Below are 22,644 nucleotides of genomic sequence, written 5' to 3'. Positions count from 1 at the left end.
AGAGGGGTGGGTAGCGGGTGCGTGCCCAAGCCAAATCCCTGTGCACAAGGGCCTCATGTGCCCTCGTGCGAGTGGGGACGCAAGGCCGGCAGCCTCAGGGTGCCATGAGCCCCGGTTTGGGGTGCGCAGCCCCCACCTGCCCCAACAAGGCTGCTCGTTTCCATGGAAATCGGCACGGATTTGGGGTGGGAGACGGCTTCGATACAGTCGGTTTATCGTACAGTAACTGCAACAGCACCAGGACCGGGGCTGAGCCTCACGGGCGGCCCCAGCCCTGTCCCGACCTCCCCACGTCCCCCCTGCCATGTGGGACGGGCTCTGCCGTGAGCTGGGGGGATCCCCCACCACCCACTCATTGTGAGGACGAAGGAGGTTTAACACCCACCACCAAGTGCCCCCCGGGTCGTGTCGTGGCCTGGCGCGGGGACACCGGCTCCGGTCCCCACCGGCATCAGGATGGGGCTCGCGGTGTTGCCGTGCCGAGGGCACATCCAGTGCTTCACTAAGGGGGCTCTCGGGGAGCGTTGTAGCACCACGGGGAGGGGGGCTGGCTTGAACCCCCTCCCTACAGTCTGGGGCGCCCTGCCCCAGCTTCCACCCCACACTCGGGGAGCCAGCAGTATAAATAAGGGGGGGCCCATGCAGGCAGGAGGGGATGGCACTGCGGCGGCTCCGAGTCCTGAGTATGCCAGAGCAGGCCCTGGGTCACTGTCCCTGGCGCGGGGAGCAGCAGAGGGAGCGGAGACCCCCCCCAAAAGCCGTCCCTCCCCCGCGTGCTGTCTGGGGCCGCGCTCAGCCCATGAAGCAGACGGGGCCCAGCTCGAAGCCAAATTTCTGGTTGGCGTCTCCAAAATCAACGACGGCCACGTCCATCAGGGGTAGCCACTCGACGCGGGACGAGCTCACCTCCAACACCGTCCGCTCCTGGCCATGGCGACCCTGCGGGAAGGCGGCAAAGGTGGCGGATGGGGTGCCCGGGTGCCCCGTACGCAGGCTGGGATGAGCGATGGGGGGATGTAGGCGGGTGGGGGGAGACACGGGGTCCTCGTGGGTTGGAGACTCACCTGGCAGCCGTCGTGGAGGGCGCGGATGGGGGCGGCCGGGTGGTTGTGCCCCAGCTCCTCTTCGTTGGCGCCGCGGAAGCGCAGGGCACGGGCGAAGGTGCCGGCGTGGGCGTCGTACCAGGCGGCCGCGTGCTGGCAGTTCAGCGTGAAGTTCTGGCGGGCGCTGGCACTCAGGAGACGCAGGAAGGTGAGTTGGGTCACAGGCACGGCGTTCCCGTCCATGTCCACGTAGGAGAACTGGGAGGAAGACAGCACTGGGACTGAGACACAGACACCCATCTGCACACGCCTTGCCCGGGGGCCAGGGTGATGCCACGGCGGGGGTCTGCCTTCCTCCCCACCCCAGGTCAGAGCACGGGGAGCTCCCACACTCCCACCTTCTTGCCCCTTTTGAAGGTGCTGTACCACGTCCCCGGCTTCTCCCTGTTCCAGGCGGCCAGTCGGACCTGGGGGTGACAGAGAAGGTGTCGCGGGTGATGCCTCTCCAACCCCTGACCCCACAGAGCGTGGGGAGAAACGAGGCCCACACTGCCCCCATCATCTCCCCACTGGGAGGGCTGCTGCGGGGGGCAGTTTGGGCACCCAGCTCCTCTCTGCCCTCGCTCAAACTCACAGCCTCAAACTTCTTATCGGGGAAAAGACAGGTCTCGCCGCCAGCTGTGAAGTTACAGAAAACCCGGAAGGCATCTCGGGAGCAGCCCTGGTTGGGGTCAATCCAGTACTCGCCTGGGAAGGAGGGTAGGAAGGACAGACAGACGGATAAACGGTTCGGCTCCTGCTGGCTCTGTCTGAGCCTTGGCCCCCTCCCCAGGGACACGCCACACAGGCACTGCCTGCCATGACATAAAGTCCCCCCAACTCCCTCAGAGGGGCTTTTGGTGTCCCCTCTGCCTCAAACTTCCCCCCCTGCCCCAAACCTCACCGTCTTGGAGGTGCGGGTGGCAAAGCTGAAGCTCCCTGCAGACCCTCGCAGGGCTCTCGGGGGTGCCCAGGGGCCGTCTCAGCTGCTCCACCTCGGTGCGCAGGGAGCTGAGCGACGCGTACACTTCCTCCAGCCCCTCGTAATCTGGGGGGGCTCCCTGCTCCCCTGGAGCCCCTTCGGTTGCCCGTCGGTGCCTCCTGCTCCGGCTCGAAGGCAGCGGCTCGAGCAGCTCAGCTGGGCGGCCCTGGGACAGAGAGGGTGAGAGCAGCAGATGCGGGGGCCAGCCGGCAGGATGAGGGGGTCTGGGGACACCGGAGCCCTCCCAGGCGGGGACAGAGGTGAAGTGGTGTCTGTCCAAAGCACCCCTTACTCACCGGTGGTCCCGGGGGGCCGGGGGGGCCTGTGTCACCTCGGGGACCCAGAGCACCCTGCAAAAGAAGAGGGCTCAGCACGGCAGCACTTGCTCCCTGCAATGAGCCCCCGGTTCTCCCCTGGGAGCACATGAGGAGCTGCCCCCCTTGTCCCCATCCTCCCCCAGCACTCACCGGTGAGCCTTTGGAGCCCTTCTGACCCAAGGGTCCCTGCAAGGAGAAGAGAGGTGATCAAATGGCAGCTGCCTCCCATGACCCCTCCCTGGGGCTTGGGCTCTCCCCTGCCCCTCCCACCCTCCTGGGGACGAAGCCCGCAGGGGTCTGCAGGGGAGTTAGGGGCAGGCAGGAGACCCTTGGTGAATCCATGCTGCACAGGCAGATACTCACTGAGAGCCCGGGGGGTCCAGGTGGCCCAGTGGGGCCAGTGGGTCCAGCCAGACCCTGTGGATAGACAGCATCAGCCCCGTGCTCGAGGGGGCTGCACCCCATCAGCCTCTGTACCTTGTCTCCCCCAACATTCACCCAGCCCTTGAGCTCACGGGAGACACCAAATACTCACAGGGTCTCCTTTGGGTCCCGGGGGGCCCTGGATGCCCGGGAGTCCCTGGTCTCCTTTCTCCCCCATCTCTCCTGGTGGTCCAATGAGCCCAATCAGTCCAGCGTGGCCCTGGGGGCAAAGGGCAGCGTCAGGCAGCCCCCTCCCCAGGACCAGGGGGGGCTCAGAAATGAGTCTGGGGTGAGGGACCCCAGCTTCTGCATGATCGTCACCTCATCTCACCTTATCCCCCTTGTGGCCAGGGTCTCCCTTGAGGCCAGGCAGACCCACGGGACCCTGCAAGAGGCCAAGAGGGTGTCACACACCCTGGACCATGCTAAGCTCAGATCACCCAGGCCCAGGGCTCGCCCACCCTGATTTACCATTGGGCCGGGTGGTCCTGCTTGTCCTGGAGCCCCCAGCAAGCCTTGTTCACCCTGGAGGAGAGACAGTGTGGGAGAAAGGCCCGAGGCTGAGTCCCTCCAAACACCCCTCCAAGCTGCGACCCCTCAGGCAGCAGCCATCGTGCCTGAGCAGACATCCCCAGCCCCAGTGGGCTTCGGGGACACGGGCAGCCCCGCACTGGCACGGCAATGTCCTCCCTGCAGCCCCTAACTCACAGCAGGGCCAGGGATCCCACGCAGACCTTCAGAGCCCGGCCGTCCCGGCGGCCCCTGTGGCCCCACGGGGCCCATCTTCCCAGGTGGCCCCTCTGGGCCAGGCTGTCCCTGGGGACAGAAGGACAGACAGAGGCTGGCACCCCTCAGGACCCAGCCCCACCTCTCCAGGGATGGATCTGGTCCTACCCAAGGCTGGCGGAGGCTTCTGGAGGGCAGTGGGTTTGGGGAGCCCCAGAGTGTACTGGCCACCACTCACCTTGGCACCCTTCTCGCCCTGATGGCCCTCGTGCCCCATCGGTCCCACGGGTCCCTGTACAAGGGGACAGAGACACCAGGAGCTGTGTGCTGGCCCAGACCAGCCCCACTCCACCCTGCTCTATCCCTCCCCATCTCACCCTCACCCTTCCGCTACTCACCCTCCGTCCGGGGGGACCCGGGGGACCTGGCTCCCCCGATGCGCCTGGAGGACCCTGAAATGAACCCAGTGGGAGTTTGGGGTGAGGGGAGAGTCCCACAGCCAGGACTGGGGGAAGTGTGGAGGGCGAGGGATGTGTAAGAGCCCCGGGAAGCAGCATGGCTCAGCTAGAGCCCCTTGAGCCCCCCAGCCCACTGCTGGGAGTGTGACCCCCCCTTTTGCAGCGATGGTACCCCCGGCTGTCCCACTCACCGGCAGACCAGGGTCCCCGCTGTCACCCTTCTCTCCAGCAGCTCCATCCAGACCCTGTGACACAGCGGAGGGTGAGCACTCACCTAGCCAAGCCCCCCCAGCCCACCCCTGGGCTGCCAGGACACCAGGAAGCACCGGCGAGGTGGAGCAGTGGGAGAACTGTGGTGTCCTGGCACCTCCCAACCCTGTCACCACCCCAGGGTGACAGCAGTGAGGCAGCGGGTGACACCGGAGCACCACAGGGGACATGGGGGCTGGCTCCATCCCTGGGGAAGCCCCAGGAGTGGGGTTGCTTCTGCTCTTCAGCCCCTCTAAAGGGTAAGCAGGGGCTACTCACCGGCACACCGGGGTCTCCAGGGGGACCAGGATCACCAGGGAGGCCGATGGGACCCTGCAGAGAGAAGGGGACACGAGCATGGGACTGGGAAGGAGCCCAGGACCTTCTGCATGCTGAGGAAGCAGAGGCAGGGACAGGGATTAGCACCTGCAGAGCTATTGGAAGGAGGGACGTGGGGGCTCGGGGCAGCATCCCCCTGCCTCTCCATGCTTGCTTCTCCCCTTACCACGTTGCCTTTGGCTCCATCTTCTCCTGGTGGGCCCTTCTTGCCAGGGGGTCCAGCTGCTCCTGACTGCCCCGCATCTCCCTTCTCCCCCACATCTCCTTTCACACCCTGCAGAGGGATGGGGGGGCCACGTTAGAGCAGGGCAGGGGCAGTTGGGGCAGTAAAATGTTCACCAGGGGCTCTGCCTGTGCTTTCTGTGGCCAGCGAGAGCAGGATCTGGCCCCTACCCTCCTTGTCTTGCCCCCCACAAGACATCTTGCTCCCCTCTGTGATACTCACAGGTGGTCCGGGTTCCCCTGGGGCTCCAGGATCTCCCGCCTCACCTGGCTCACCCTGGGCGAGAGAAAATCAATGAGGCGGATGCAGCCCCAGCACCCAGACTGAGACCCGTGCTGCCCTCCCAAACACAGGCTTACCTTTTCTCCCACGGCTCCCGGCTGTCCCACGCCACCCGGCATTCCCTGAGGTCCCTAAAGGCAAGAGGATGTGGGGGTACCCACATTGGGGGCAGCCCCTGCATCCAGCAGCCCCCAGTGAACCCCCGAGGGCCATACTCACCTCGGCACCGCTGGGTCCCTGTGGCCCACGGGGTCCCGGGGCGCCAGGGGGGCCCTGTGGGGAGTACAGGGAGGGTCAGACTGCAAAGGGTGGCTGAGCCGTGCAGCTCCCACGGGAGAGGAAGATGTGGGAAGCTGGAGACTGGGCAGAGAGAGGTGGAGGGGGAGCAGTGGGGTGTGCAGGGGTTTCCTTACCATGGGGCCAACATCTCCGTTCTCGCCCTTCTCACCCGGTGGGCCTGGCATGCCCTGCGGGGAGCACGGGTTAACCTGGGGGGTCTGGAAGGCCCTCGGGCAAGGCAGAGGGTGCCCTGACCCAGATAGGCTGCGCAGAGCCCAGAGTCGTGTGTCCCTTGTCCCTCCTGTCCTGGTAGACCCAAGCCCACCCCGCTCTGCTCCTTACCTGCAGGCCAGGGGGGCCGCTTAGGCCAAGGTGACCGCGCGATCCCTCATCTCCTTTCTGCCCAAACATCCCCTGCTGCCCGCGACGGCCCGGCTCCCCATCTGCTCCCTGCGGAGGGAGAGGTTGGGATCAGCACCGTCTGCCCCACAGAAACCCCAGTGTGTGGGCTGGAAGGGCAGAGAAAGGAGCCAAGAGGGGAGGTGGGAATAAAGGGGTGGGAAGGGTGCTCAGCAGCTACTCACTGCGGGGCCAGGGTGCCCGATGGGTCCCTGGATTCCTGTCGGTCCTGGAGGGCCCTGTGGGGCAGGAGCACCCACATAGGGTTAGGGCAGCTCCCAAACATCTCCCACCTCACTGCTCCCATCTCCCCCCTGCTCCCAGAGCTGCTCTGCCCCTTGGAGAACCCGCTCCGGGCAGAGCAGCCCCTTGGCACTCACCGCCTCGCCCTTGTCACCTTTGCTGCCCTTCTGTCCTGGAAGCCCCATCTCGCCCTGCCACAAAGGGAAGATGGTGAGAGCCCGCAGCCGGTGAGAGACGGTGAGGAGGGAGTGCTGGCAGCCAGGGAAAGCTGCCATGGCTAGGGAGCCACAGCCAAGGAAATCCCAGCACCGGGGAAACCTGCCACCACCTGGGAAGCAGTGCCAAGGAAGCCTGCCAGGGCCAACAGCCCGCTGCCGCCTGGGGAATCCCTGCTCCTGGGAAGCCATAGGGGAAACCTACCCCATCCCGGAGGTCCCCGAGCCCTGGGATGTGCCCTGGGCGAGGGGCACTTGTCCCCAGCGCCCATCCCGGGGTGCATTCCCTGTGCTGTCAGTAGCAAAGGAGCCATTGCTGGAGGTGCTGACTTGTGTCCCCCTAACTCACCTTGTCCCCATCTTCTCCAGTGGGGCCGGGGGGTCCACCTGGGCCCGGCAGCCCCACGGGGCCCTGGATCCCATCATTCCCTGCCGGACCCATGGGACCTCGCTCACCCTGCGGGCAGAAAGAGGAAGAGCTGAGAGCAGGGCTGGCTGGGACCCACGGGAGACACAGCTCGTCCCAGCGCTGCTTCACACCCCCTGCCTCACCCCACGCACCCCCTCGCACCTACCGGGGAGCCCTTCTCGCCAACAGGACCGGGGGGACCCTGTGCACCCCCTCGGCCCGGCAGTCCAATGCCTCCTGCGGCCCCTGTGGGGCCTCGCTCTCCGGGGGAACCCTGGGGAGAAGAGAGAGGTGAGCTGGAGGGAAGAAGGCCCTGGCAGTCTTCCTCCTCTCCAAAGAAACTAGAATTTTAAGCAGGGTGGCAAAATTGCTCCCCAAGGAGTTTATATACTCCAAGGGAAACCCCAAAACTCTGGATAACTCCTCAAATGTCACCATGTACTCACAATGGGTCCAGGGGGACCAGGGGGACCTTCCCCACCCTTCAATCCAGGTGGACCCTGTAGGAGGGCAAAGAAGGTGGTCAGAAAGGACCCTACTCCCCTCTCCCAGGACCGTAACAGGCTGTATCCAAGCCTGGGGCAGCACTGACCGTCTCTCCGGGTGGCCCCCGTGTGCCGGGGAAGCCGTGGATGCCTGGGGGGCCGCTCTTACCAGGGATGCCAGCAGGGCCAGGATCACCCTGCAAGGTGGAGAGGAGCAGCAGAGATCTTTGCTCTGTCCCCACCAAGCCAGGGAGAGCCCTCGTGCCCTGCAGAGCTCAGAGCACTGCTTGGCTCAGGCTTGTGGTGGTCCAGGTGAGCGGTTGGACCCCCGGCACGGTTCCTACCTTGGCTCCTTCTCGGCCAGCAGCTCCGGGCAGGCCCTGCTCCCCCGGGGGGCCAGGGGGTCCTGGGTGCCCCCTCTCTCCCACAGGTCCTGTCTCGCCTGATTTACCCTGTGGGGACAGAACAGGGTGGGCATCTGGGGGGTCCCTCCATCCCACCGGCCTCGCTTCAACACAAGCACCTCCTGCCTCCATCCCCAGCACTCACCTGGGGTCCCACTACCCCTATGGGGCCGGGGAGGCCAGTTTTGCCCTGAAACCCCTGCAGAGGAGAGAAGGGTTAATGCTGGGTATCACCAGGCATCCCACCCCCGGGTAAGGGAGGCGGAGGACCCACCGGCTCCCCACGCTGTCCCGGGTGTCCTGGCAAGCCGTCCTTCCCGGCAGGACCCTGGGCAGGAGCAGAGGTAATGTGGTGGGGGATATGGGCTGCGTTGCTGGGCTCCCCGCTCCGCTGCCTGCACCCCACAGGGTGCAGCGGGAGGAGGAGGCCGTGCCAGCCCGACTCTGTCCCCCACACCATCTCAAGCACAGGCAGGAGCAGGGCAGGACCATGTGCAGACATCAACACTTACAGGGGGCCCTTTCGTGCCCGGGAAGCCGTTGGGTCCCTGCGGACCTTGGGGACCCTGTGGGAGGGAGAGAAAGCCCAAGGTCAGTGGCAGAGGGGCTTTCCCCACGGCCCCACAGCGCCCAGACCCTCTCCCTGTGCCCAGCACCCCTGTTTTCCCTGTGCTCAGTCCCTTCCTGGAGTGCCTTTGCAGGAGGACACCCCTCCACTGTGCATCGACCACCCTCCACTTACCTTCTCTCCCACAGCGCCGGGGGCCCCGTCATGGCCAGGATCTCCCTGGGAAGACAGAAACAGGCTGAGGGCAGCAGTGAAGACACCCCCCCTCCCCACCACCCCACGTCAGACCCACTGCCAACACCCACAGCCAAAAAGCCCCAAGCACAGCGCAGACACGGGATGTGGGGGACAGCGGGGACCCCATGGCCAGGCTCCCACCTACCTTTGGGCCAGGTTTTCCTGTGGGACCAGGCAGACCTCGCTCCCCTGGGAGGCCCTGTGCAAAGAGCAGGGTGAAGCGTGGGGCTGGGAGCAGGGTGAGAAGATGTGGGGCAGGGAGTGGGGCTGCGAGTGGGGTGAGGAGAAGGGAGGCAGGGCTAGAAGAGGAGGGTACAGGGCAGGGAACGGGGCTGGGAGTGGGATGGGGAGCTGGGGGACTGGGATGGGAGTGGGGCAGGGAGCCAGGAGGGACATGGCTGGTCCCAGAGTGGTTCCCATGGGATACAGGCGGAAATTTGGGATCTGGACACCATGGGTTACAATGGTCCCCAGGGCCTGGTTGCCGTGGGAAACGACTGGCTCCAGCCTAATTGCCATGGGATACAGGCAGGCTGCGGAGCGTGTTGCCGTGGGATACGGCAGACCCCAAGCTCTGTTGCCATGAGTTACAGCCGGCCCTATAATGGTTGCTGTGGGATACAATCCACCCGGGAATGGTTGTGATGGGATGCAGCTGGACCCCGGGATGGTCACGGTGGGGTACAGCCGGCCCTGTGGCAGTCACCATGGCACACGGGGTGATTCCTGTCACCCCCAGATCGGGGCTGGGGCTGTGGTTACTCACCGGGGGCCCTCGCTGTCCCGTCTGCCCAGCCTGGCCGGCCTTGCCCTGTGGGGAAAGAAGAGGTGGTGGGGAGAGCAGTGCATGGGACAGCCCCCCACTCCCCCACGCTCCCCCCACGTGCCCCCTGAGGGGACAGAGCATGCCCAAGCGCGTTTGCAAGAGGGCATGTTGCACAGGAATGGAGAGGGCCACAGGGCTCGGTCCCTTCCCCGGCTCTGAGCTCAGCCCAGCCCCTCTCTGGCTCGCAGAGGGGGTGGCAGAGCAGGATGTGGGGGACAGGGAACGGTCCAGAGAGATGGGACAGGGTGACACAGCGGGACAGGGCTGACTTACCCTCTTGCCTTTCTCTCCTGCCAGCCCCATGGGACCCTGGAAGCCAGTGGAGCCCTAAGGAAAGAGAGGACAAGTGATAACCCAGGGCTCATGTGGCATCTGGGGTCCCGGGGACACCCCAAAGGCTCCCCTGAGCTCACCTTGGGGCCCTGGCGCCCGGGATAGCCCGGGAGACCCGGCACTCCCAGCTTGCCCTGCAAGGCAGAGAGCAGAGTTGAGCCACGGGCTATGAGGCACGTGGGGACAGCGACGCAGGGACACAGGGCTCCCCTCACCTTCTCCCCTGCAGGGCCAGGAGCGCCCGGTTCCCCCATGGGACCCGTCTGCCCCTTCAGCCCCTCGGGGCCATCCTCGCCACGGGGGCCCAGCGGGCCCTGGTCACCCTGGAACGGTAACGCAGAGGTGCGGGGAGCACGCTGCCAGGGGGACACGGCTGCTCCCTCGGGTTCCCCTCAGACAGAGCTGTTCCCTCCGTGGCTCCATGTCCCCCCACACCACCCCAAATCCCGCAGCTAGCCAGAAAAACCTCATGGCACCTGCAGCCAACCCAGACAGCCCCGATGAGGAGATCCCCACCAACCCCACCCCAGGACCCCACTTACCCTGTCGCCTTTGGGGCCCATGTCCCCTTTAAAGCCAGGGAATCCATCTTCTCCCTGAAGAGAGGCACATTTTGGGGGGCTGAGACTGCGTTAGCCCTGATGCAAACCCCAGACGGGGTCACAGTGTGGGGCTGAGCCCCAAATCCCAATACAGAGGGGCTGCCCTCAGCTGCAGTCCAGGCCTCCCCCAACCCGCAGCTCTCTCAGGGCAGGGATGAGTGCCCCCCAGTGCCAGGGACCCATGGCTACCGTAGGACAAGGACCCCCATCCCCTGCTTACCCCAGCACCTCTTACCTTCTCCCCTTTGCTGCCCTTCAGGCCTCGCACACCAAAAGCTCCCTGTGGAGACAGAGGGGTTGGAAGGAAGACCCCAACCTGGGGGACACCGCCTGACCCCCTACACCGTGTCTTAGCGGAGCCCAGCAGAGGGGGAGGCTGTGCTTACCTTCACCCCACGGGGTCCTGGATAGCCGACGGGACCAGGGGCACCCACAGGGCCCTGGGACAGGGAGAAAATTGGCAAAAATGGGATCCCCCCTTGGAAAGAGGACCCCTTCCCCCTGCCCAGGGCATGACGCGGGGATGAGCCACTTACCTGGAGGCCCTTCTCTCCGGCTGGCCCTTCTCGGCCGGGGTGACCCTGCAGGGACACACAAGAGGTGAGCCCCAAGCCGGGATGGTGACGCTGCCCTGTGGCCCCTGCTCTGCTGGGGACCGGAGTGACCCCACAGCCCCTCGCCGCTACTCACCGGGGGCCCGTCGGCCCCAGCCACACCCTGTATTCCTGGCTTCCCTGGCAGACCCTGGGCGAGAGGAGGATGTGTGGGGACACAGAGGGACTGGGGTCCCCCCTGCAGCTCCCCAGCACCCACTCAGAGCTGGGGCAGCTCCGGACCACCCCATCCCTGCTGGATCCTGACTCACCTTCTCCCCTGGCAGCCCCACGGGGCCCTGGGGGCCAGGCAGACCCTGCAAGAGAACACACCGGGGTGCTGGGAAGGGACTGAGGGAGCACCTGAGGGTGTCCCCAGCCTCATGGGGACACCCCGCTGGCCCCCCATCACCTCTACGTACCTGCGGGCCGGGGTTCCCTTGCTGTCCTGGGGGTCCTGGCTCCCCGTGGATTCCCTGGGTGGGCAGAGAAAAACCATCAGCACAGCAGAAAACCCCTTCAGACCCCAGGATGTGCCATTCTGACCATCGCTGCACCCCCATGCACCCTCCCGGCCCACACACCCCACGAGGCCACATGGCAGCTCTGGCCCCAGCCCTGCCTCCCCATCCCTGGAGCATCCCAGTCTGTCACTGGCTAATTCGGGCTGGGTGCTCCCAGGGGGGCCCCCAGTGACACCCACCACGTTGCCTTTGGGCCCCGGCGCTCCATCAATGCCACTGGCACCCTGCGGAGGAAGGAGGGAGAGTCAGGGGGACGCTGCGCCCCAAGGCGATGCTGCGCCAAGGACGGTGCTGTGCCCAGGCTGACGGGTGACAGAGAAAAGTCCCCTTGACCCAAGGTGGGGACAGATGGACAGACAGACAGGCAGGAGCGGTGTCTCATACCGGTGGTCCAGGGGGCCCCGGGGAGCCACGTGAGCCGATCAGGCCTCGCATACCCTAAGGCCAAGGACAGAGGGGTCAAGTGGGGGCTTAGATGGCAGCACTGACCCCAGAACTCCATATTCCCTGGGGTGGGGGAGTCCAGTGCCCAAATCTCCCCTCCAAAAAGCTGCAGGGAGAAAGCCGGTGGCCAAGCTTGCCCCCCACTGCTCCTGGGGCTGCGGGAGAAGCCAGGCCAGGCTCCCAGTGTAAGCAGCAGGTACTTACAGGTTCCCCAGGCTGCCCCCGAGGTCCTGGGAGGCCATCCGAACCCTAGAGAGGCCAGAGCAGAGCTAAGCACATCCCGCCAACACCAGCAGGGCCTGATCCTTCCCCCCCCTCCCCACGCTCCTCACCTTGGCACCCTTCTCCCCAGGGGGGCCCGCTGGTCCTGGCTTCCCCACATCACCCTACAGAAGTGAGGGGGTGAGTGGGTGTGGAGATGGTGGTGGCAGGAGGGGACACAGCACGGTCCCACTTACCCTGTGGCCCTTCTCGCCCGGCAGCCCTGGCAGCCCGTCGAAGCCCCTGTCACCCTGCGGGGTAGGATGGGTGTCAGGCTGAGCCCGTGTCACCCCCTGCGGCACAAGGATTGGGTGTCCTGGCCCCCCACCCTGCTGCCAGCACCGATACCACCCCATGCATGAGACCTTGGGTCCGGTTTCCCCCGGGAGACCCCTGGCACCGTCTGCTCCAGCACGACCCTGCAAGACAAATCGAGGGAGTGGGAAGGGGCGCAAGGCTTGGAGCCCCTCAGGACTGGGGTGGGAAAGGGGTGGCCTGACATGTGACAGCAGACCAGGACATTTGGGGGAGGCAAAACGTGTGTGTGCAGCACTTACCCGTCTGCCCAGCTTCCCCGGCGGCCCCGGTGGTCCCTGCATTCCCCGGGGACCCTGATGGAGAAGAGGGAAAGGCGTCAGGGCTGGGCTTGCCTGCAGCCTGCCAGACCTCTGCCAGGGGCATAACCCCGCACGCCCTCTCCTCGCACAGCGCAGCTGAGCAAGACTCACCCGTGGCCCCATGTCCCCCGCGTCTCCTTTCAGGCCTGGCTGTCCAGGTAGACCCTACAAAAACAGGAGAGCGTGGAGACCCCACCATGAGGGTCTGCTCGATGCAGAGACGTGCCCGACAAGGTGGGCACCCCGCAGCAGCCCCCACGCTGGCCGTACTCACCAGCGGTCCCGGGCGGCCAGTCAGCCCCATGGGCCCTGGGGGACCCTTCATGGCAAGCTGGGGAGAGAAGGGAGGAGTGAGGGGGAGTGGGGAAGCTGGGCAGGGGGACTCGCCGTGGGGGTCCCTTACCTTCGTCTGCTGCAGGATTGCTTGGGCTTGGGCTTCTTGAAAAGAGACGGTGGGACCCTTGAGGGAGTCTCCACCGAACTGGAACTGCGGGGAAGGAACAGGGTGAGGGACTGGGGGAGCCACTGACCCCCAGCCCTGTGGACAGCCTAGAGGGCTGTCCCCCACCAGACGCCGCGGGGAGCAGGCAGGAGGTCCACAAGGGTCCTGTCCTGCCCCAGCACTTACTGGCAACATGATCATGGTCCCCGCTGGGCCGCGGATCCCATCAGCTCCCGGCAGTCCCGGCCGTCCCGCGGGACCCTGGCCGAGGGAAAAGGGGGTATAAGCCGTCATCACACCGGCAGAAGCCAGGCTGTCAGGTCAGGGCTTGCAGCTCCATTGCCTCGCGCGCACGCCGGCATGCACCGGCAGGACCGCCGGGATGCCTGCGGCCCCAGCCCTGCTGCAGGGCGGCTTGGGCCCTGTCACAGCCCTCCCCGTCTGCTCCGTACCTGATCTCCGGGGTCCCCGGGCAGCCCTGGGAGCCCCGGTGGCCCGGGGGGACCTGTTTCCCCCTGCGGAGAACACGGAGGCATGTTAACGCTTTGTCATCTCCAATCCCTCCCCACAGCAGCCCCTCGCTTCTCACCACAGGGCCTGGCGGTCCCGGCGGCCCCTCGAATCGCCGACCCTAAAGAAGAGAGCAAGCCCCATTCTGAAAACCATCTCAGAGGGGTGGCCCTGGGGTGCTGCAGAGGGCTGGGGGCCACACATCCCCAAGGGGGGCTGCGCCACACTCACCGGCTCCACGATGGCTGGCTCGCCCTTCTCCCCCTTCAAGCTGGGCTCCTGCAAAACACCAGGGTGAGGAGAAACAGCCAAGAACTGGAAGCAGCCCCTGGATGCCATACCGTGGCCCCAGCTCAGACGGCCGTAGCTGGAGGGGGGTCCCAGTCCTCATCCCCTGTGTTACCTGAGAAGCCTTGATCACCATCTCCTCCTCCCGCTCAGCAGGGCCGAACCGCTCCCGGCTCGCAGGGTCCCCATCATAGTCCTCGTAGCCCAACAGGTCCGTGCTGCCAGCCCCAGCAACTCCATCCTCCTCAAGTTCAAGCACAAGCTCCTCACCGGCATCCTAAGGAACAGGGAGATGTTGGGGGTGCAAAAGCGGGGGACCTCCCCTGCCTGCCCCAGCCCCCAGCCCTGGCGCTACCTCGAAGGGGTCGGTGCCGTTCAGGGTGATGCTCACGGTGGTGGCAAGGCTGGAGGGGACCGGCAGCAGGGAGCTCTCCTCTGCGGATGGTGTCGGCGTGGGCACGCTGGCCTTGGGCGATGTGGAAAGGGCGCAGGGTGAGGAAGGGAGCGCTGCGGCAGAGGGAGGTGCTGGCCCATGACCCTTGTGGGGTCCCGCAAGCCAGCAGGGCCAGGGGATGCCCTGCTTTTGGGAGGGGGGCACGGTCGGACTTGGGACATCCCCACCCCACCACAGCCCCTGCCTGGCTTTGGGATGGGACACCAGAGCTGTTCCCCTCTTGGGACAAGGCACCGGGACTCCCGCTCCTTGGGGACCGCCGGCTGGTGGCGACACTGGGGCAGAGGGGAAGGCAAGCCAGGGCTCGGCAGCTGCTGCTCCCAGGCGCGGGGGCGGCTGTTCCCCGCTACGCCGGGGCCGCACGGCCCCTGGCTCCAAGCAGCACCTGGAGCACGGCCACCCCTCGCCGGGTCTCTCCGGCCTGGCTCAGCCAAGGTTTGACTCATCAGCAGGAGGGGCCACGGTCCCTGGGCCGCCCTTGGCCAGCGCCGCCGTCCCCAGCTGCAGCCGTGACCCATTTCCAGAGCCAAAGGGGCCAGAGGCAGAGGCGGGGGGCTGCCTCCTGCCCTGCCCCGGCAACTCCACCCAGGGGATCCCCACCGTCTCCTGGGACATGTTCCACAAAGCCAGGAGCCGTGGGGATGGCCCTGCCCCAGGTGCCAGCAGGATCAGCATCCTTGTGGGGATGCACCGACCGCGTGGGGAGGAGCCATTCTGGCCAGAGCCCTGCAGTCACATCCAACAGACCCAAAGGTCCGGCTCCACAGGGACCAGAGTGGCTGAAGCCAGCCTGCTTTTTCCCAGACCACGCAAAGAGGAGGCTGGGAGTCGCTCTGGATGCAAGAAGCCACGTGTGGCTTCGTGCACAGGCGCCGACAGCTCTGGGATGCATCTGGGTCCACCTCAGGCCATGCACACCCAGAGCCACTCTGCATTTAAGCCAGATTTGGGAGCTGGCTCTCCCGTCTCAGCACGAGGAGCCAAGCCGTGGCACGTCGCTGGCTGGTGGGCACTGGTGAGCTGCGGAGTGGGCACGACGCCGCCAAGCGCAAGCAGCAGGTTAGCAGAGCTGGGTTAACCGGGGTGGGTTAAGCAGCCACAGAGGTGGGTTAGTCACACTGTCTACCTGGCTGGCCATGACAGAGGGCACAGAGGCCTCGGCTTGCTCCAGCAGCTCCTTGTTCCTCCTCTTCTTGCCCTTGCCCTTGCCCTTGCGCTTGCCTTTCCCCTTTCCCTTCTTGCCCTTCCTACGTGTTGTGGCAGTGGGCTCCGGGCCGCTCTGCAAGGGGCAGCACAGACACCAGTGGGGGAGAGAAACATGGGCGTCAGGGGCCCTGGCAGCTCCCCCCACAGTGACACCAAGCCTGGCAGCATCCCTACGGGCTGCCTGGCAGGGTGGGGGCTCCCAAGAGTCCCCCCAGCCTTTCGCCTTCCCAGCTTGGGTGCCTACCTCCTCCGGGAAGGGGGCCAGGAGGGGGTAGAGCAGGGGCTGGTTGCAGTCTGGCATGTAGAGTTGGCAGTAGGAACGGGCGGCCTCGGGATCAGCAACGATCAGCAGCTGCTGGACATCGCCCTGTGGCAAAGGAGAAGGGGGGAGCATGAGGGAGTGGGTTTTCTGCCCACCCATATCCGCACCCCGGGCGGGTTAGGTGCCCCCACACACCCCGGACATGTGTGCAAGGGCCGGTGCCTGTGGCCAGCCTTGTCCTTGTGGCAGCCGGCCGGTCCGTGGGCAGCTCGGGGCAGCCAGCGTGGACACCCCCTCGGCCAGGCGGAGGGCGCAGGGGGTGGTAAGTGAACAAAGGAACCCTTGTCTGCAAGCTGGGGACAAAATGGGCATGGGGGGGGGCAGCCCCACTTGCCTCGCAGCCTCAATGCGGCCTCTTTGCCTGTGGCCCCTGACATTTGCAGCGGGCAGGAATGCAGGGAGGGGAACTAGGACACCCCATGGGGACAGAGAGCAGCTCCCATGCAACTGGGGCCTCCATTGACCACGACAACTGGGTCCCCCCCTTCCCCAGACCCCTCACTATCAGGGCAAGGGTGCTATGGGACAGCCACCAGCTCTGGCACAAGGATTTGGGGAGGGACCCACCTCAAACACCTCCTCGTCCAGGAGGCGGGCCCCAAAAATCGTCACCCCCTTGGTGCTAATGAGGGGCTGGGGTCCCCGCTCCAGCGGCAGCGTGGCGAGGAGGTGGCAATCCACCAGCAAGGAGACGTTGGTGCCCTCCACGGCCAGTGCCACACGGTGCCACCTGCGGAGACGGGACTCGGTCGCAGCGAGAGGGGACGGAGAGACCCCTCCATCGCCCCCAACACTCACCTGCCATCGGCCAGGTTGACCCTGCGGAAGACAGGGTACTGCTCGGGGGCTGGCCGCCCCTCCTGGTCCTCATAGAGGAAGACGGGCGAGAGTCCAATCTCCACGCCCAGCTGCTGCACGCCTCGCTCGTCGTAGATGGAGAGCAGGAAGGCTTGTCCTCCGCGCCGGGAACGCACCGTGGCCAGGATGGAGAAGTCCTCGGGGAAGAAGCCATCTGCAGCAGGGAGGAAGGGAGGCAGCCATCAGGCTAAGCCCCCCAGTCCACCCCAAGAGGCGGCTCTGCACCCCAAAAAGGGATGCTGGCCCTTGGTGCAGCTCAGTTTGCACCCTGCAATGGGCTCGGCATCCCCGCGGCCGCCCGGTGCCGTACCAGGGAAGAGCTGCTGGGTGGGTGCGCTGAGCTGGGTGCGATTGTCCACACGGAAAGCGAAATCAGGGTCTTCGGTCCCCGGGCGCTGCGGACAGATCCCAGCGGTGACAGAGATGCCGTCCCGGCCATCCTGCATGCCCAGCGTCTGCAGCACATCCACGGGTACCGCTGCGGGGCGAGCGGGGACCCTTCAGGGGGTGGGGACCCACCAGAGACACCCCAGCCGTTCTCTGTGCTTCCAGCTGGGGACCGCGGCTGCATCCCCATCCCCCTGCCTGCCTCCTGCCAAGCCGGGCCGGCCCGGTGCCAGGCAGCTGTGTGGGCCCAAGGTCCGGTCCCTCAGCCGCCAGATTCCTTCACCGCATTCCTCCGCCCCCGGCCCTGCTCTGCACCTCACGGCATGGGTGCACCCCACGGGGCGGGAGGGCTCCGTCACCCATGGGATACCCCCCTCACACCTAAGCGCAGCCCAGCTGCACCCCAAGTGGGAGTGTGGGGAGAGGGTTGGGGGTGCTGCCCTCTCTCCGCAGGGCGCCAGACCCCAATCATCGGCTGCACCCGGGCGCGTGGAGGGTTAATCCGGCACAGCCAGGTGTGCATGGGGGGGTGCGGGCTGGGGGTGATGTGCAGCCACATCAGAGAGCACCAGGGGGCCCTGGGGCAGCAGCCACCCTCCCTGCTGGAGAGGCCTGTCCAGGCAGGCCAGGCAGGGGGATCTGGGGAGGGGGCAATTCCTCCTGGGGCTCCCCAAGCTGCCCCCAGCCCCCTCAGATCGGCTGGGGCACCCCAAGTATGAGTTGGGGTACAGCAGGACGGGGCCAGGCTGGGAACGGGCTGACCCTGCTCCGGCCAAGCCGTCTCTCAGGCCCTCCTGACCCCGGCACATGGGTCCGGCTTCCTGCCGGCGCTCCCCAGAGAGAGCCGTCACCGGGCCGTGGCGTGCCGGGGTAGAGAGGGCCCCCCCCAGGCTGGGAACCCCTGGTCCAGAGCTGGTGGGTGGCCCTGGGGTGGTTATACCGGCCAAGCCCCTCCGGATGCCAGGCGTGGGCGTGTGCGGCATCGGGGGCTCGGGGAGCTGAGGGGGGGACATGGGGGGTGCCAGTGGCTCGGCATTGCTTTTGGTAAAACCAAGGGGGAGGGTGCGGCAAAGCTGGCGGGAGCAGGGTGAGGGGGGCCCTCCACAGCCCCCCATGGCCTCTGGGATCCCGTGCTGGTGTTAATCCCCATTATTCATGCTTCAGGTGCTCCCCCAAGACACCGCCCCCCCCCAGCCCCCCGGCAACCAGGGGACCCAGGCATCCAGCTCCCCATCCCACCTGCACCCCCACCACGGAGGCAGGACCCCTGTCAGGGGACCCGGGGGGTGCACCCCTGCCCCGGGGGGAGCACCCCCACCACGGGATACAGGAGCAGCCCTCCCAAGGGACCCAGGGGGTGCACCCCTGCCCTGGGGGAGAACCTTTGTCCCACAGGAAGCACCCCCTCCCCAGTGGGAGCACCCCCACCAAGGTGTATGGGGGGAACCCCCCCAAGGGACCCACAAGGAACACCCATGCCCGGGGGTGGGGGTGGGTCCCCCTCACCCGCTGTGCCCACCCCACAGCCGGAGCCACGGGGGACCCCCAGAGCCCCGTCCCAACGGGTCGCCCCTGAGGGGTGCCCGACTCCCCCCAGGACGACGTGGGCCCCCCCGGGGGGGCCCCTGTCCGTGGTGCTGAACGCGGCGGCGGGGCCCCTGGGGGTCCCCACGCGTGACAGCACCGGGAATCCCGCGGGGACTCCCGCATCCCCCCTCGGTCCCCACGCCGGGTCCAAGCGGCTCAGCCCGCCGGTGCCCCCCACCTCCCCGCAGATCCGGGGGTGGGGGGTGGCGGGACGGCGAGCGGGGACACGCGTGGGCGTGGGGTGCCCCCCCCCAATCGGTGCGCGTTACCTGCCCTGGCCAGGGGCAGCCCCTGCAGCACGGCGAGAAGCGTGGCGAGGAGCGCGGCGGGGACCGGGCGACCCTCCATGCCCGGCCCGGCGGGTGGCCGGTGCCCGGTACCGGAGCTCGTAACCCGCCCTGCCCGCTCCGGACTCGTCGGGGCTGCGGGGAGGGGAGGGGAGGGAGGGGAGGGGAAGGGAGGGGAGGGGAGGACCGGCCCGCCGGGAGCCCCCGCCTCCCTCCCGACCCGGCCCACGGGCGGGCCCGGGACTGACACCGGGAAGGTGGGGGGGTCCTGGCTGCGAGCTCCCACCGCCCCGAACGGTGCCAGGGGGCGACAAGAATCCCCAAGCCCACAGCGAGGTTTAGGGGTGCAGAGCTCCCCAACCTGGTCCCAGCCCCACAGAAAGGTTTCGGGGTGCAGAGCTCCCCACCCCACTACTATCCTTGCAGCAAGTACAGGGGGTTTTGGGGTGCAGAGATCCCCACCCTGCTCCCAGCCCCACAGTGAGGTTTAGGGGTGCACAGCCCCTGCCCCACTCCCAGCACCACAGCAAGGACGGTGGGTTTTGGGGTGCAGGGCCCACCACCCTGCTCCCAGCCCCACACCAAGGCTGGGGATTTTGGGGTGCAAGGGCCCCCACCCCACTCCCAGCATCCCCACACCAAGGCTGGGGATTTTGGAGCGCCCAGCCCCACAGCATGGCCGGGGGGTTCAGGGGACCCCCCACCCCGCGGTGCAGCTGCCGCTCGGCCGGGCTGGCCCCCGGGGCCCGGCTGGCCGGAGTCGCCCCATTGCCTCATCGCCTGAGTCACGGCCGCTCGGCTCCGCTCCCCCGGTTTTCCATTTCCCAGCAAATATTTACCGTCATCTCTGCAGTAACAAGCCCCCGCAGATGCCCCCCACCCCCCGAAACCGAGCCTCTGCCCCCCGCCATGTCCTGAGGGCAGTGAACCCCCCCTCCCCAAACCTCAGCCACCATGTCCCAGCTCCCCCACGGACCCCCATGACAGGCTGAGGGGGGCTGTGGGGTCCCCAACTGGCCCAGGGTGCAGGGTGGGCACCTCGCTATGAGGCCACAGCCACGTGTGCCATCACCTGTCCCCATCCCACCTGCCCCGCTGCGGGGGGGTCCCGAGGGCTGCCATGCCCTGGGCTGGGCAGGGGAGGGGGGCTGCAGTTTGACGGACCCCCATGCCCTCCCCAGGGCTGCCCCGGGGAGGTTGATCCTGCTCCCACGTGACGCCGGGTCCTAATCTCATAAGAGCCTTTGGACCCGAGGCCAGCGCAGCCATGGCCACCCCTGCGCCCCGCACCGTCCTCATCACCGGCTGCTCCTCCGGCATCGGCCTCGCCGTCGCCGTGAGGTTGGCACAGGACCCCCAGCAGCGCTTCCAGGGTGAGGAGTAGGGAGGGCACCCTTCCACGTCCCAGGAGGGGATCCACAGCCCCACATCTGCCCGGGCAAGGAGGGGATGGGAGCCCTCTGGGATGGGGCAGTGGGCTGGGAGGGTGTGGGGTTTGGGGTCCCACCGCTCCATGCTCACCCCACCCATCCAGCCCCGGTGCCTCCTTATCCTCACAGCCCCCAGGACTCAAAGTCCGAAGCTCGCAGACCCCCGCCATCAGCACACCGAGGTGCCCCTGTGCCCCCCACCCACCATCCTGCCAGGCAGAGCGGAGCTGGGGACGTGGGGCAGCCCCACGGGGACACAAGCAGCGTGTGGCCATGAGTGCACACGCGTGTAACCAGGGCCGGCAGCACGCTCCCACCTGGGCAGACACACACGCGTGCTGTCCCCGCACACCGTCCTTGTTCCCATGCCACCCGCTGTCACAGACATGCATGACCCCCACAACTCCGCTGCCCCACCACCGACCCCTTGCCAGGGCTGGGGATTAGTCCTGGGGTGGGGATTAAAGGCTGTGTTACCAAAGCAGCTTAGGGAACACCTTCCCGGCTTGACCTTCCGACCCCGGCTGGCATTCGGGGTCCCCCTGACTGGGGCCGGGGCTCTCCACAGTCATCGCCACCATGAGGGACCTGCGGAAGAAGGAGAAATTGGAGGAGGCGGCGGGACCGGCGCTGGGAAAGACGTTGAGCATCCAACGCCTGGATGTCTGCAGCGACAGCTCGGTGGCAGAGTGCATGGGGAGCATCCCCGGGGGACGGGTGGACGTGCTGGGTGAGCGGGGTGGTGGGTGGGGGGGCCACAAAGGGCGGCCCCAGGGGGTTTCTGAGCCCCCCATGCCGTGCCGCAGTGAATAACGCCGGCGTGGGGCACGTTGGTCCCGTGGAGAGTGTCAGCGTGGAGGAGATGAAGCGCGTCTTCGAGACCAACTTCTTTGGGGTCGTGAGGATGATCAAGGCCGTTCTCCCCGACATGAAGCGGCGGCAGAGCGGTCACATCGTGGTCATCAGCAGCGTCATGGGGCTGCAGGGTGAGGTGGGGAGGGGTCCCGCTGTGGCGAGGGTCTCGCTCCAGGGGCGTCTTACCGAGCTCAGCCCCTCTCCACCCACAGGGATTGTCTTCAATGACGTCTACGCCGCCTCCAAGTTTGCCGTGGAGGGATTCTGCGAGAGCCTGGCCGTGCAGCTGCTGCAGTTCAACGTCTTGTGAGTGTGAGGCAGTGTGGGGGGGACCCCAGAGGGCCCAAGGGTGGCTCTGGGCCCCCACTCCAAGCACCCACCCCGGCCCCGCAGCGTCTCCATGGTGGAGCCAGGCCCCGTGAACACAGATTTCGAGCTGAAGCTAATGGAGGAGGTTTCACGCTCCGAGTTTCCCGGCACCGACCCGGCTACCGTGCAGTATTTCAAGGATGTGTACCTGCCGGCTTCGCACGAGATCTTCACCACACTGGGGCAGAGCCCCACTGCCGTGGCCGAGGTGTGGGGCTGGGAGTTGTGGGGGGATTTCTGGGGGCTGGTCCTGGCCCTACACCGGCCCTGAGCCCCCCGTTTCCACTCGCAGGCGGTCGTGAACGTGATCGGGGCCAGGCGTCCGGCTTTCCGCACACAAACCAACTGCCTCTACACGCCATTGGTGGCCCTCAAGTACGCGGATCCCTCGGGGGACCTGTCCGTGAGGACCTACTACCACCTGCTCTTCAACTACGGCACCCTCTTCCACCTCAGCATGGGCGTCCTGCGGTGCCTCACCTGCGGCTGCTTCCGACGTAGGGTCACCCCGCTCTGAGCTGGGGACCCCAGGGAGGGGCTCAGCCCCTCGATGCTGGGGAGGGGGCTATGGCTGCAGCCCCGCACCCCCTGGCATAGCTCACAGCAGGACATACGGACAGCACCCAGTGGCTGAACCCTGGAGTCCCCCTGTGTCAGAGAGGGGGGTTCTTCCAGCAAGATGGGGTCCTGGTGGGCCTGAGCCTTCTGCTGGATGGGCAGGAGGGTGGGGAGCCTTGGGGGAGCAGGAGGGAGGCTGGGGGGGTTGAGGAGCCTTGGGGGGAATTGGGGGATGATGTGGGGTGAAGAGTCTTGAGGGTTGGGGCAGTCCTGGTGGGGCTTTGGGGAACCTTAAGGGCTAGGGAGCCTGAGGGGCTTTGGGGAGCCTGGAGGGGGGATGGTCTGGGAGTTTCTGGGGGTGTTGGGGAGCCTGGAGAGAAAGAAGGTCTGGGGGGGGGGAGCGCTGGGGTGTTGGGGAGCCCAAAGGGGGACATGGGGGGGACCTGGAGATGTTGGGGAGCCTGCAGACAGGGGTCTGGGGGATCTGGGGGTGTTGAAGGGGGGCTTAGAGGGATCTGGAGCGGCTCTGGGGGACCTAGGGGTGTTGGGGAGCCTGAGGGGGGCTTCAGGG

General features: G+C 66.7%; 2 protein-coding genes across 4 annotated transcripts; one reads left to right on the top strand and one right to left on the bottom strand.

The window, feature by feature from the left end:
- Positions 1-189: 189 nt before the first annotated feature.
- COL5A3 (collagen type V alpha 3 chain) lies at positions 190-20,909 on the bottom strand. Of its 3 annotated transcripts, none has more exons than XM_064475608.1 (67): positions 20,769-20,909; positions 16,911-17,078; positions 16,541-16,754; positions 16,310-16,472; positions 15,665-15,787; positions 15,341-15,493; positions 14,116-14,226; positions 13,876-14,037; positions 13,704-13,751; positions 13,552-13,593; positions 13,415-13,477; positions 13,149-13,223; positions 12,924-13,007; positions 12,795-12,851; positions 12,632-12,685; positions 12,461-12,514; positions 12,269-12,322; positions 12,101-12,154; positions 11,975-12,028; positions 11,847-11,891; positions 11,583-11,636; positions 11,378-11,422; positions 11,097-11,150; positions 10,947-10,991; positions 10,772-10,825; positions 10,618-10,662; positions 10,468-10,521; positions 10,317-10,361; positions 10,022-10,075; positions 9,695-9,802; positions 9,560-9,613; positions 9,420-9,473; positions 9,087-9,131; positions 8,466-8,519; positions 8,258-8,302; positions 8,028-8,081; positions 7,790-7,843; positions 7,661-7,714; positions 7,456-7,563; positions 7,219-7,308; positions 7,073-7,126; positions 6,793-6,900; positions 6,567-6,674; positions 6,140-6,193; positions 5,945-5,998; positions 5,703-5,810; positions 5,495-5,548; positions 5,301-5,354; positions 5,159-5,212; positions 5,022-5,075; positions 4,743-4,850; positions 4,517-4,570; positions 4,180-4,233; positions 3,929-3,982; positions 3,769-3,822; positions 3,513-3,620; positions 3,276-3,329; positions 3,136-3,189; positions 2,917-3,024; positions 2,745-2,798; positions 2,532-2,567; positions 2,361-2,414; positions 1,987-2,230; positions 1,678-1,790; positions 1,442-1,510; positions 1,065-1,301; positions 190-939 (listed from the first exon to the last, which is right to left on the bottom strand). In XM_064475608.1, the coding sequence occupies exons 2-67, from the start codon at positions 17,044-17,046 to the stop codon at positions 793-795; spliced, it is 5,220 nt and encodes a 1,739-aa protein (XP_064331678.1). In that variant the 5' UTR covers positions 17,047-17,078; positions 20,769-20,909; the 3' UTR covers positions 190-792. The 3 variants fall into 3 exon arrangements, with proteins under 3 accessions (XP_064331678.1, XP_064331676.1, XP_064331677.1); XM_064475606.1 differs by lacking the exon at positions 20,769-20,909 and adding an exon at positions 18,844-19,026; XM_064475607.1 differs by lacking the exons at positions 11,583-11,636; positions 20,769-20,909 and adding an exon at positions 18,844-19,026.
- Positions 20,090-22,262, top strand: RDH8 (retinol dehydrogenase 8). The gene is made up of 6 exons (XM_064475619.1): positions 20,090-20,234; positions 20,860-21,021; positions 21,098-21,277; positions 21,359-21,452; positions 21,540-21,723; positions 21,808-22,262. The coding sequence occupies exons 1-6, from the start codon at positions 20,129-20,131 to the stop codon at positions 22,030-22,032; spliced, it is 951 nt and encodes a 316-aa protein (XP_064331689.1). The 5' UTR covers positions 20,090-20,128; the 3' UTR covers positions 22,033-22,262.
- The last annotated feature ends 382 nt before the right edge of the window (positions 22,263-22,644 follow it).

This window comes from Phalacrocorax carbo, chromosome 30 (assembly GCF_963921805.1).
Source record: "Phalacrocorax carbo chromosome 30, bPhaCar2.1, whole genome shotgun sequence".
Classification (NCBI taxonomy): domain Eukaryota; kingdom Metazoa; phylum Chordata; class Aves; order Suliformes; family Phalacrocoracidae; genus Phalacrocorax; species Phalacrocorax carbo.
This window is presented reverse-complemented; position numbering and strand designations above follow the sequence as displayed.

Coding starts and splice junctions, on each gene's coding strand:
- RDH8 (XM_064475619.1), top strand. CDS start 20,129: ATGGCCACCCCTGCGCCCCGCACCGTCCTCATCACCGGCTGCTCCTCC. Junction 20,235..20,859: donor CCCCCAGCAGCGCTTCCAGG/GTGAGGAGTAGG, acceptor GGCTCTCCACAG/TCATCGCCACCATGAGGGAC. Junction 21,724..21,807: donor GCCCCACTGCCGTGGCCGAG/GTGTGGGGCTGG, acceptor TTCCACTCGCAG/GCGGTCGTGAACGTGATCGG.
- COL5A3 (XM_064475606.1), bottom strand. CDS start 18,922: ATGGAGGGTCGCCCGGTCCCCGCCGCGCTCCTCGCCACGCTTCTCGCC. Junction 12,852..12,923: donor CAATCCTGCAGCAGACGAAG/GTAAGGGACCCC, acceptor TTCTCTCCCCAG/CTTGCCATGAAGGGTCCCCC. Junction 5,811..5,944: donor TCGGGCACCCTGGCCCCGCA/GTGAGTAGCTGC, acceptor CTCCCTCCGCAG/GGAGCAGATGGGGAGCCGGG.